This window comes from Manacus candei, unplaced genomic scaffold (genome assembly GCF_025592945.1).
Source record: "Manacus candei isolate 608988 ecotype Guabito, Panama unplaced genomic scaffold, ASM2559294v1 h1tg000023l, whole genome shotgun sequence".
Taxonomy (NCBI): Eukaryota; Metazoa; Chordata; class Aves; order Passeriformes; family Pipridae; genus Manacus; species Manacus candei.
The window spans coordinates 9,969,278-9,982,714 of NW_026138071.1; the positions used below are offsets into that span (position 1 = coordinate 9,969,278).

Sequence of the window (13,437 nt, forward strand, 5' to 3'; positions counted from 1 at the left end):
TTTTTCTCCCTCCTGCACAGTAAAGGTATTTGAAATTGTATATTTCAATTTCCCTCACTTAAACGATTTTTCTTCATTTTAGAAAGTTTTCACTGACATTAAAAACCAGTCTAAACTTATGATCCCATTTAGCAGCATGTCATACTACACCATATTCAGGAATCCAAGACTAAGGACTTCTTTGTTCAGCTTCAGTCACAATTAGAAAAGCAGCAAACACCTCAGTCAATGTGCTCTCAGTTTTTTCCTACCAACAATCTTACCCTAGTTAATGCTCTTTCCTCTGCTCCTTCCCTTTCCCTAAGTAGATATCTGGTATTGTAGAAGGGGAAGCTGAAGTATCTTTATAAAAAGTGGTGTTTTGACTTAGAGCAAGAAAAAAAGCAAGGAAAGTTGTACATCTCAGTCAACATATGTCCAAGAGTACTAGAGAAATACTTCCAGAGACTCTTCTTTCTGCTAAGGAAGTTCCTAGGTCACAGTCTCAATTTCTCATCATCAAAGAGGCACACCTTCTATTTTACCTAAAGAACAACCATTTTTATTTAGATTTACCCTCCACATGACCTCCTAACCATGTAAGATCAGTGGTGATTGCAATACAAACACCATGGTTGGGTCTCACCCTTGTAAGAGCTGTGCTGTAGTTCTGTTGCCAACTACAGCCAAGGCCAGAAACACATACTGCACTTCATGGAACCGAAGCCTAAATACTGCTACTATAGAGCTTAGCGCTTTATTAAAAATAAACACACTCTAATTTATAGAAAGAAGAGTTTTAAAAAAGGGCAACACAATATGTGCATGACAATTCCACTCATTGTTTCCCTCATCCCACCTCAAAGCTCCAGTCCCCAAAAAAAATAAATTTTACTCACTATTCATGCCAACCTCAAGACACAACACACCTCCTCACAGTACACTCCTTAAAGTCAAACAGACACCACCCTTATTTATTAAGTGAAACTCATTAACTCTGGCAGTTTCCAGCTGGTAGGGCTCATCAGCCCCACCTAAGGGGCAACTCCTTCCTTTCCAGGAGGCAAAGGGCAGCACAGCATCTACTGGGCTGCTGATGTCCCTCTTGTCCAGGGCCCCCAGGAGAAGCTGGGCTAAGTCCTCACCTTTCTTCCAGCCTCATCCACAGCAACCCATTCCCATGGGGTGCCTGGGGCCATCAGCCATGGTCTTTGGTGGCACTGCACCAGGCAGAGCTGGAAGGAGAGGGGAAAACGGTGAGCTCTGGCTCTCCCCACTGCAGTGCCTGAGGAATGCTGCCTGCCCCATCCCGCAGGGCACGGCACAGAGGGATTACAGCCATAGCTCACCCCTCCCTCATGCATCTGGCCTGCTTCAGCTCCCAGAGCGTGGCCAGGTCTCGTCACCTCCCGAGTCTTCTCACAGAGGTGATACAAACCATCTCACACACCACAGCACACACCGGCACATGCCAAGAACTGTGCCACGCCAGCACGGTTGGCTGGTGCCAGCCACCTGCACTGCCCACGGCCACAGCTGATGCCACCACCTTGGCTCTCCACACTGCCATGAGGGCTCTCTTCTCCCAGGAACATGGAAAGCAAGAAGCCAGGCCCCAGGACCGACTTTCCACTCCACCTACTCCCTTAAGGGGCAATAAAGTAATTAGTTTTCTTTCCCCCATGGGAAGGAGGACAGGCCCATCTCCTGAGCCAGTCCTGCAGGTTCAACAGGCTGTTCCTAATCAATCCAGGCTCTGGAGGGTCTCAGCTCCCCCACTGTGATAGTGAAGACCCTGCTCACCACCCAACACACCATCTAAAAAAAACCAGTGTGGGGGACAACCCCTCTTTCACAAACTTCACCTGGAACTGGCCACACTGCCCCACAGTTCCATGTGGCATTAATGCACCTGTACCTTCCTTGCCATGGAAGCCCTGGGGCTCCTCACATGCCTAACATCCATCATGAGCTCAAATGTTGTATAGACTGCATCTTGATCTGGTTTTAACTGTAAAGTTTAGAGGAAGCATCTGTATTATCAGTGTTAATCACATCAAGTTCTATTTTGAAAATACAACTCACTAGTTGATAAGAGTTTTCCCAAATTGCTTAGAAGATTAATAAAATAATCAACTTAGCAGAGGGGAAGAAAAACCACAAACTATTCCTGTAAGGAAATCACTTTATTGCCTATACATGTGAATGAGCTGTTTTAATGCTCAGGTTCACTGCCTCTTCTGCATTTAATCTCTTCCCTTTTATGTCCTACTCTGATTTTTTTTAAAAGACTTTCAGGCTTTTATAAAATTAATTATACAAATCATTAGTATTAAAAAGGTAATATAATGGTTTCAAGAACAAGCTTCACAGACTATCTGCATATTTAATCATCTCTGCTAATAAATTTTTAATCACTCATTGAGTTCAGGTTCTTGTCTTGAAGCTTAACTTGATAACAAACCTAGCAACTAGTAGAACTAATTGGTACAGAGTAAGTGAATAATTTATAAGAGGAAAAAGCACTGGGTGTTCTGGAGGTGTGCAGAGACCACAAGTCACAGATATTTCTGGGAGGAAGCATGAAAACAGCGGCTGATTACAGGAATTTCGTGATACACTGCTGACATCCAGAGGCCAACAGTCAATACTGTTCACATATGTGAGCCAGGCTGTAAAGCCAGATTCATTAAGTTTTAAATATTCATGCATTTCATTAAAGTTAACATTAATTGCACTACCATACACATTGATTATGCATAGACCATAAGTGTTTAACCTCTGAAAGCTTACAAGTATATTCAAGTAATGGGGTATGTCCCATCTTCAATGATTTCAGGGAAAGCTGAAATTAGAAATGGAATGCATTACAGTGTGAGTATTAGAATAGTAGTTTGAAATATCAGGACAATAATAAAAATAATTCTTTTTCTAACTAAACTGAAATGCTGTAAATTGCTTTATATTTTTCTAAACTAAATTAATAAAGGTAACAAAAGGTACATATCAGATTTCTTAGAGACAAGTGCTAGACTGATTTGCAAGTTACATCTAATAAACAGGTTAAAACAGTTAAAACTAATTGGTGACTATGTGGATTCTGTTTAGATTAAGATGAGTAGCTTTTACCAATGTAACAACAAAAAAAGACAATTTTCTTGAAATAAGCTGATTCTAACTTAAAATGAGACACCTCAAGACTACTGACACTACATACTCATTCTACCCCCAAGGGAAGCACAAAAGGCTATAATTCTTAAACCAGGATGTAACAGACACAAATTCAATTATCTTTGAGATACCACTTGTAGTTAGTTACATACATAATCCTCTTTTATTTAATGGGTTAAAGCTCTCTTTCAAAACATTTGGTTGGATGACTTGAAGACTTACTACATTTCAAAAAATTCATTAAATGACTTAATAAGATTGTTAAGTAAAAACACTCAGAAGTTTAAAAACGTCATTTAATGCCGTCCGTGTAACCTTAATTCCGGCCATGTATGTATATGCGTTATGAAAGCAGCGAATTAACTTTTAATCTCCTTTGAGCCAAGAAGATTTTAAGATTTGAAACCAAGGCACAAAGGCCATGCCAACAAATACAATGTTGAGCTTTAGCGCAATCTCTGAACTAGCTCACATCTTGCAGCGCATACCCCTGCAGGGCTAATTACCCCAGATAGCAAGCTGGACTCCAGCAGTTATGCTGCTTCTAGTACCTCTGCATGGCAAGCTCAGTTCTCTCTTCCTGGCAGTGCACTACACAGACACACCCCCAGAACATAAAATTTGAATTCTGAAGAAAGCATGAAAAGTTTTTCAAATACCGTGCTTCAAACTAGGTGTTCTGGCACTGACTTTCCATCAAGTAAAGGTAAAAACATATCACTTCTGAAAGGATTAAAAAAAAACCTTCTGCACATAATACCATTTTCTACGGTCTTTTTTGAAAAAATAAAATCTGTCCTTAACACTCTATGAGATAGATATAACATTGTCCATATTTTGTAGAGGAGCAGATGTTGGGAGACAGATAGACTGGCTTGCCCAAAATAGTACTGATTACTCCCTGAGCTGTTAACAACTCCTGATTAGCCAATTTTCTTTGTGAAGGTGAGCACCAAAGTGTAGTATTCCTAATTAGAAGCGCCAGTTAACACACTGAAATTCTGTTTAAACAGCATTGCCTACACCCTGAAAGAACTTTGTGGTCAGACATATTCTGGGTGATCTCACAAAAATCCTTGCTGTTTTTCCTGACAAGAAAATATTCTTTGCTAGTAAGTATCTTTCAAGTCACATATCAACCACTTGTACCATTTAAGACATTTGGAAGTAGTCTGGGATATCACAATATTGGGGCTTTTGAGGGGTGGTATTTGGGGGTTTTTTTTACACATTAAGACTACCTCCTTCGTGCTTCTTTCTTCAGTAACATTTAAACAAGGAGGTAGCCTAGATTTTATTAGTTTTACTTGTTTGTTTTTTTCTGGCATAGTCACAAATAATCACAGAGTTCAGGAAAGGTATGCACATTCATATAAAAGAGATAATGTATTCTCAGCAACATTTCTGTTTAGATTTTAATTAAGAGAACTGTCAAAATGCAGGAAGAAATGCTTTGCAGTGTAAGGAATTTCGACAGTTAAAAACTTTCAAATGTCCATATCCGACACTCATTAAGCAATTACTTGGGTTTGGGGGTTTTTATTTATTTCAGTTTACTTTTGGTGGGTTTTTTTTTTCAATTTCACTTGTGAAACAAAAACTGGAAAAGCAGGCAAAGCTTTGATGGTTGATGTCTCTCCACCGTGTGACAAATGTGACATAATACTTACACTCCCTTTTCTTTTCTGATAGGTCCCAAGGTGACAGGTACTCACTCACTGAGCAGTTAGATTCTCTACCAAGCATGCATACTTAAATACAAATACAAAGCTTTCACATGTCCAAGGAGAAATGGATTACAGTAGACAATTCATTTGGCCATGATGGTAAAAAAAACCCCAGGGATGCAGAGAAAGTTTCTCCTTATTCTACGTCAATACCCAAAGTAACACTACCTGAGAAGTAATCCCATTATTGAAGTGAATCTGAAGAGGCTTTAATTAAAATGGTATTTTTCTGTTAAGTACAATCTGAAATTTTGTTTGAGGTTTAAGAGTTAAATTTATTACACTGCAAAGAGTTTTACAAGGCATTCCTAATGTAATGAGCTTAGGCACCACATATGTTGCATCTTTGGTACACATTAGGAAAAGCAGCTTTTTTAATGAGCTTTAAAGACTGCATATGCATACCAGAGGAAAAGGTCAGTGATGTGTGGATCAAGTCAGTAAATTAAGTATCACAGTATTATGTTATTATGCCTGCCTTCCACAGACACACAGTAACAAAACCATAGGCTATAGTTTAATGCTTCCATCTACATGGCCTCGACAGCTTACACACACTGGCGCTGCTGTGCCTTGGGTCCAACTCACTCCATCCCTTGCCCAGGCCTCCTTTACCTTCTCTGCCCAGAAACTCCTGCAGCAGCACAGATGGTATGCCTGACAGTCAGAGAACCCAAGCAAGCACAGGAAGGGGGGCTGGATTCGGTGCGATGGCCCATCTTCAAATACCACCTTTTACCATACAGAGATATCCAGGACAATGTCCTGAACCCTCATAACAAGATCAAATCTCTTGGACAGCAAAGCATCAGGACATCCAGGGATGCCTCATTCAGTTCAGGCCCCATTCCACTCGAGTTTTTGTTCAGGGATGCAGCAATATCATCTCTCTTTTAAAACACAGATATTAAAAGTATTTCTAATGCTATGGTCCCAAATTTGACTTGGTCTACCATCTCAGTTCCTTTTAGTTGGATTGTTAGATACTTGGTAAGCTGCAAAGACTGGTTGACCAATAGCTGTATTGACATTTTTATTTTGTGATAAATAATAAAATAAGCTAGGAACTGACTGCACATACACTTTCACAAGGTTTTCAGCAGAGTCAAGCCCACTGAATTTATTTTTATTTGCAAGTATTGTAAATATTGTTAATTTGCAAATATTAAGACATTACCTTTATTTTAAAGAGTAACTGAAGTTGATTCCCTTCTTAACTGTGCAACAATCCACAAAATTTAAGAGGTCTCTCTCTCCCTCTCTCTGTGTCGGAGACTATAGGTATGCACTAAACCATGTTATGCACTACATAATAACTTATGCATATTTATACATTCCACAGCCAAGAAAGTGACACTCCTGCTCTGTACAAAGATATAGATTTAGTCATTAGAGAAAAAAAAATCCTTTAAAATATTACAACAATAATAGCACAACTCAATACAACTGAGCAGTTATAAGTGGCTTTAATGATTTTTTCACTTTTTGGATAAGATAATCCTCAAAGTAGCATTCAAAAATATAGTGCAAAATATTTATTCATTTTATTTACAAATAAAATGTGCAGTTCAGCTTCTTAACCTCACCACAGTAAATGTTATTCTTTTATGTGATGAACAGAAATTATGAGAAACATTTATAGAGACAAAAAGTTAATTTTAAACCTAAGAACAAAGATCTTCCTTCAGTTATATTTTTGTAGGAGATAGACAATATTTTTCAAAACTGTTTTCAGTTGAAAAAAAACCCAAAGTACAAGACAGCACTAAAGAATTACATAGGAAAGAACGGTTTTTTAAAACCATAAAGTGAATTTTGCTGTGACAATCACAAAGCAAAGTTCTTATCTATATAGAATATAAATTTTTTTTTGCAGCTTAAACATAGAATCTTTACAATGTAATGCTTTTTGCCCCCTTTTTGCTATACAAATTGCCTCTAGGGGAAAAGTATTCTAGTATCTTCCTTTCCCTCTGATGAAACAACAGATGCTTTGGTTAAAGAGCAATTCGTGCGCAATAGTGTTTTAACTTGCAAGGCAGAACTCCTTTATTAAGTTGGTAGAATTCCACTAGCTGGATGAGATCAGTAAATCTGGTATGACCATCATCAAGGGTATAGAATAGCTTCCCATCATCTTCCAACTGTAAAAATGGAAAAACAAGATTCAATAAAATCCTCTTTCCTATGGTATTTCTTCCTGATTGGAATACTTGTTTGAGAAGTGTTCTTAGAGACCAATATATTCACAATATTACGGCTACTGAAAGAAGGAAAAATACAGTGATCATTCACACCAACATCAAAAATAAACGACAGAAAAATAATGCATTTTTTAACACACCTAAAAGGAAAGAACAGTTAAATAAATATAGGAATATTCTTTCTGCACTAACAATGCTACTTTAAAAACTCTGAGTTTTTACACAGTGACACAAAACAACCAAGTTTCAAGTTACTCATAGATTCCAACATTTGCTCCATTCATATTCCATGATTTTCTATCACTTAATTCATAAGGTGTGATGAGGCTACACACTAGTGCACTGGGGTGTGCTGGATGGTATCAGCTGCACAAGACACTGCCCATCACAAAAGTAACATGTTTGATTTAGTAGGATGTTTTTTGTTGTAGGAGAAAAAATTGCTGCAGTTCCAAATGCATGTATTAGCACAGATACAGGAGAGAAAGAAGAAACTGCAAAAGATTCCTTTTGACTTGTAGATGCTTAAAAATTTACAATCAGTATTTCCCTATTCTAAGTTACTGAATGTTAGCTCTTGCACAATTAGGACTGTGTTACTGACTATATAATTTCTTGGTTTATTTCCTCTACTACTAATATGTCTAATATCAAGAAGCTTTAGTGGAAAAGTGACTAATTAATATTCTTGTAAATACAGAGTAAAAAACTTCTTAAACTATTTTTAAAAAGAAAAGGGAAAAAAGATACAAGATTGACAGAGTAGTGAACAGAAGATGTTGAAGTAGGGCTAGCATAGAGTAGCAGATGGTGTGCTAGGGAAAGATGCAACTACCCTACTTGAGTACAGGGGAAGGGAGAAGATATAATTAGCTCTGCTACCTGTAGTTATGATTTCTTATCTGCAAGCAGCTGTTGAACTGCTTATGATGCCTGGTTATTCTACTCCTTCCTACCATGTCTGGAAGTAGTTTGTAATTTCTTTATTCTCAGACTTTGGTCAGACCAGGTCAAACAGTTAAGGAATTACCAATGTGTGTATGTGTAAATTCCTGTGCTCCAGCCAAGAACCTGAAAATGGATTATCATTCATTGGACTTTCCCTATGCATGCAATTTTCCTGCCAACTGACAACAGACAAGGAAGAGTTAACAATTCAAATGTCTAGTTTCCTCCTCCAAGTTAGTTCCAAACCTTGAAATGAATACCAGACAGATTGCTAATTCTAAAGCTATCAATATTTTGCAAAGTAAAAAGTATCAAAGTTATGCTGTCCAGGAACCTAACACCTTCTGCAAGCTAAGAAGGCTCTTATGAGAGAACATTTATTGGAAAAAGACAGTCCCAGAACTGTGTATCAATTCTCCTTTTTTCATATGTACTACAGAAGAGCTAATTTAGGGATAGACTACACTGAAGTTAACTTGTATAAGCTCAGAGTATAAAGGCTGAAAAACACAGTAAAGAGTCCTGAACGTATCCCAAAGGTTTTCTTTTGAACTTTTTACAATCAATTCGCTACCACCCACCTGCAACACCTCTTGCACAGGTTACCAGTGTTAACATGAGGTACCTGTTAACATGGGTGAAGCTTGAACTAGGCAAGCTGCATGCCCTACCTAAAAGGAGACATTTTTTAAATGCAGTATAATCTGAAGCAACCTAAAATACAAGAGAAAAATAATGCCATTTGTTTATTTACATTTAGTAGGAAAGTTTGTCTTCTCAATGACTGGAAACAGGCAAGATTTTAGAAGAACAGTGGAATTTGAAATTCAAAGAGGTAACCCTGATCTCCAGCTAATAAGCTATGAATTTATTGCAGTAATACAAAATGCCTTGTTTCTTAGAAAATAATCATTTCATTTAGATTAGCAGCAACTGGAACCAAAACCTTCCCCTCCTCAAGGAATAATTTTCTGAACTCCTTAAAGAGCACTGTTCTAGCAAAAATAGGGCATGTGTAAGTCAGGCTATGGAGAACGGCATGAGGGTACTGAATGCAACTGGAAATTAAGTGACAGAAAGGAACTGGAACATGCCTAGGTTTGGGGGACAAACAGCTTCCATACCCACATACTCTCCCTGGACTAAGCTGTTCTCACTACAGATTTTTTTTTTCTGGTTACTAGCATAGGAGAAATTGCTTTACTTAAAAACCAATTAAAAAAAATTTCCATCAAGTAGGACAGGTTCTGCAATGAAGTGGTATAGGTCTTCTCAACCACCAGTATGGTGAAATGTGACCCAAGTGTATAGACAAAGAATATATCAAAACAAAGAATTCCTGGTTCCTCCAAAGATCCCACAACATGAGAGCGAGGTTTTAGCAAAATTTTTGAAGGGAAAAAGAGAATCATCCATTTCAGAGAAAAGTGAAGGTAACTGCAGCTTCCTGCTACATCTGCTCCTAGAAAAGTGAGGGTCCGTTTCCTGATAGGAAAAGAAAAATTTGGTCTCAAATTTGAGAGTTAAATGACATCCTAACAAAGCAGAATCATACACTATTTCTATGGAGTTCAGGACGTTTTCTAAATCTAACAACAGTTATCCCAAAGTAAATACTAGAAATTACTGCAGTCAATAGAATCATAGAGATCTTACACCTGGGATTCTTATCACAGACCATATATTGATGCTTACATGGGATCCAAGGCATAGTCATCACTTTTGGATTAAGGACTCCTCCATTGTCTTTATCTAAACATAACAAAATCCTGGACAGCTCTTTTAACTAAACTGATTTGCTTTTTTGCTTCCAAATAATGCTTCAGTCTTTTATTCTACAGGAACTTTTTTTAAGGGAGGATATCAGCTACAAGCCCTACGTAAGGCATACAGAAATGTGGTGAATGATCAAAAGGGATCAACAGACCAGAAACAAAAAAAAATGTGCCACTACACAAATTTCTACTGAGAAACAGCAGAATCTCATAGAAACTTCAGCAGGAAGAAACATGGACGCTAGAGTATTAAGTGGTCTGGAAGAAAGGTTCTTGTGAAGAGAGATGAAAAAGCTATGGGTCTGCTCAGTTATGTCAAGCATCTGTGGCCAAAACACATAATGCTTAAGTGCTTCTCATCTCAACAGAAGCAGCATGTAAAGAAACCTGCTCAGACCACCTCGTGAGAGAGTGGAAGCAATGGAGAAGGCTGGCTATTCTGGCAGAACTGGACAGTATGTTCGATGAAAACTGACAAAAATATGATTCCAGTTTAGGAAATTTCAGCTTACCTACAAAGTAGATGGATTAAATAAGGATATCAGTTTTTTGGGGGTTTTTTTACAAAATTGTCCCGCTGAAGAAGACCTGGACATGAATATATCATAATAACATGAATCAAGAACAGAGGTCAACAAAATATGTTTGACTGCAAATATTGAAACTATCCTGAACAGATGACTCAGTCAGATATAGACACACATCGTAGACAGTCCAAAACAGATGACTAAGAAATTGTGCACATACTGAAAAATGAAAAGGCAACATGACCTCTATTAATACATGATTTTCATGACATCAGGGTTGCTTCTATTCCTGTTGAAATAGATTTGTCTGTTTTTTCAAGAAACTTTTTTGGATTTCATACTACTAGTCAAGCTTTAGAACAAATCAAAAGCAAAGCTCAAAAATGTTCAAGTCTACTAGAGAATACTAATTATATTTAGTGATACAAGTTTACATCTTCCATAGAACAGCAAAAGAAAAAAAAAAATCCATCGATACTCTATCACAGTTATTCAATTGTTTGATTTTACAACTGCACACATAAACTGAAAAAATTTACTTACTGGTACGATTTGAAAATGTTTTATTTTTAATCCATGACTCAATGACAATACAAATGTTTTGGGGTTACTTTGGCTATCACGTACCAGGAATACCCTAAAAGAGATTGAAAATTTTCACAGTAAGATCACTTGAAATCCTTTTGTAAATATCCAGTTAAAACTGTTTGAAATTCATTACAGTAAGCATTAGTGAAAAGCAAAAATAATATCAATTACGCAAGTTAGGCTTTTAATCAGTATTTCTTTGCAAATGTGTCACTGGGAATACTTTCTCTTAAATTCTTCACCTTGTCTATTATGTGAAAAACATGCATTCTCAGAATAAATGACACTGTAGGCGTTAGTTTTTACACTGCATAGAATTACAATGCATCTCTTCAGACAGAAAAGCACCCTCAAAGTTTGTGCTTTGAACAAAAATTTTTTTTGGACTCTGACAGTTATCGAAATTGCAAGCATTATAGGGAAAATTCAAAGGTAGTTAAACAGGAATTTTACAGAAAAGGTAATGAGAGACATACCAGAATGTTTTCCACATCTGGCCAATACTCATAAATGCACATTCACTTCTGCACAGCACCAGAATTCCCACCAAGACATAGGCACATCCTGCTTGCTTTATGGAATCATTATTCAAATCACAACACTCTCAATGGCCAACAGTGCCACCGAAACTAGTTCACTGATAACTTATTCCAACCAGGACATCGACAAAACCACAATTTTGCTGTAATTGTGATAGAATAATCTGGTACAGGAAAGGATGATTATCAGTACGAGACAGTTTTCATCAAATCCCATGGTTTGGAATATCAGCAGAGAACAGTTTGGTGGACAGAGGGAAGTACCTGATATATAGCTTTGTAGTGGAGAGAGTATGAACTGCTTGCACTGTGCAGGTCTGGAACTGTTGTAGCTAACCAATGCACCAAAGAAGGAAAATAGAGAGGCAGCCACTGGCAAGCATGCTTCTCTTTCAGGACACAAAAGAAATGGGCAAGATGGACTTGCAGGTATCAATCAAGTGAGCATTAGTGAACCCCTACTTTTACCCCACCACACACCAGAAATGAGAGCCCAGCTACTATATATGAAAATAAAGAATTTCAGGCAAAGAAAGCCGCCAAAGGTTTACAGTGGATTTTCACTGACTGTTGGCATGGTTCCAAAGTACCAATTTCATTCTCAAAGTTTGTTAAGAGTCCTCCTTTTCCAAAGTAAGAAAATAGTTGGAATTAAGAAATTTGGAGTCCATAATCATTACCATTTCTATCAAAATCCTTATCCAGACTAATTTGGAGCTCTGATAGTAACTCAGTTATTCCAGAGGGATAACTGCAAACTCAGCATACGGCAGTACAAGTACAAGCCAGACGTCTCCACAGCCGCGGGCTCCGCGAGCTGGCTCGCTCTCACCACCTAGTGGCCTCTCAGTCTCTCCGGGACATGAAGGAAATTGTTCAGAACACAGTTACGACAGATTCTTTGCATTAAATGACACACAAAATAAACACATTGATTAGGATTTATGTTCCCACTCATCAGTTCTTTTAAAGTATATTTTCTTACTTTTTTCCTTAACAGTAAAGATAAGCAACATTTATTCTCCTTCAGATAAAAAAAATCTTTACTCTTTTCTAACCTTATCACAATAGACCTACTTTAGTTGTCAAAGAACCTTTAAAAACTTTATTATGAAGAAAGGGTTGTAGTTCACAGAATCTTAGAAATGTTGGCTGGCAGGAGGTTTTTAGACATGCTGGATGACTCCAGTCAGCTGCTCCCCAATAAAGTTCTCTGAATGACCAGTTGCATTTTGTCATTGGCCTTTTGGTAATTCTGTTATCCCATTCATCAACCAGATGCTGATCAGTTCGCAATCCTGTTAACCATTTATCACTGAAAAGTCTTCAAACATCCTTTAGAGGGTAAAATACAAAATCTACAATATTGCTATGTAAGCTTCTTTAAGAAAGTTGTTTTTATACCAGAACAGAACTTTATTCCTTCATAGAGTGCCTTAAGATGGTTGCTGTCCTTAATTCTGTTGTTGATTTATCCACATACTGAGACTACTGTAGATCCTTTATATAATAGTCCCCTTATCTTCCATAAACTATCACAAACAACATATTTGTTGGTACATGTGGTATTACATAGGCCCTACTACCTCTGTCATATATGCACAAGAACTCCTTGCTTGTGATCACCTTAAAAGGCTCAAGAGGGATTATTCTCCCTGCCTCCCCTCCCAGAACAGTGTCTTATTATTCCCATCAGAAATGGCTGTATTTCTGCTTATAATTCATATTTTCGGCCCATGAAAAAGCACAGCATTAGTCACATGATATCATGTATTCATTACCTCATTGTAACTCCTGAATATGTATCTGACAGCATATGAGAGCTCATACTACCAACGTTCTAATCAATTCTAGACAGTCCTCACAAGAGTATCATCCTTCCCAAGAAGCACAGTGCATAACTATGAATAAAGCCAAGAATATCATGTAAACAACACTGTACTAAACTAATGCTAACAAGGTATTCACTTGCTCATTTC

The 13,437-nt window shown here is 37.6% G+C and overlaps 1 protein-coding gene across 9 annotated transcripts in view; it reads right to left on the bottom strand.

Annotated features, from left to right (window-relative positions):
* Positions 1-13,437, bottom strand: part of GRB14 (growth factor receptor bound protein 14) — a 298,766-nt gene that overhangs the window by 231,280 nt on the left and 54,049 nt on the right. For 2 of the 9 annotated variants that reach the window (XM_051787282.1, XM_051787283.1), the window contains exons 12-13: positions 10,875-10,968; positions 1,601-7,021 (exon numbers count right to left, since the gene is read on the bottom strand). The exons of 3 other annotated variants lie outside the window; for them this stretch is intronic. In XM_051787282.1, the coding sequence (XP_051643242.1) occupies positions 6,875-7,021; positions 10,875-10,968 (241 nt within the window). In that variant the 3' untranslated portion in view covers positions 1,601-6,874. Of the gene's footprint in view, positions 1-1,594; positions 7,022-10,874; positions 10,969-13,437 lie in introns of those variants that run through there. 4 more of the 9 variants (XM_051787275.1, XM_051787277.1, XR_007904522.1 and 1 more) reach the window with 4 other exon arrangements.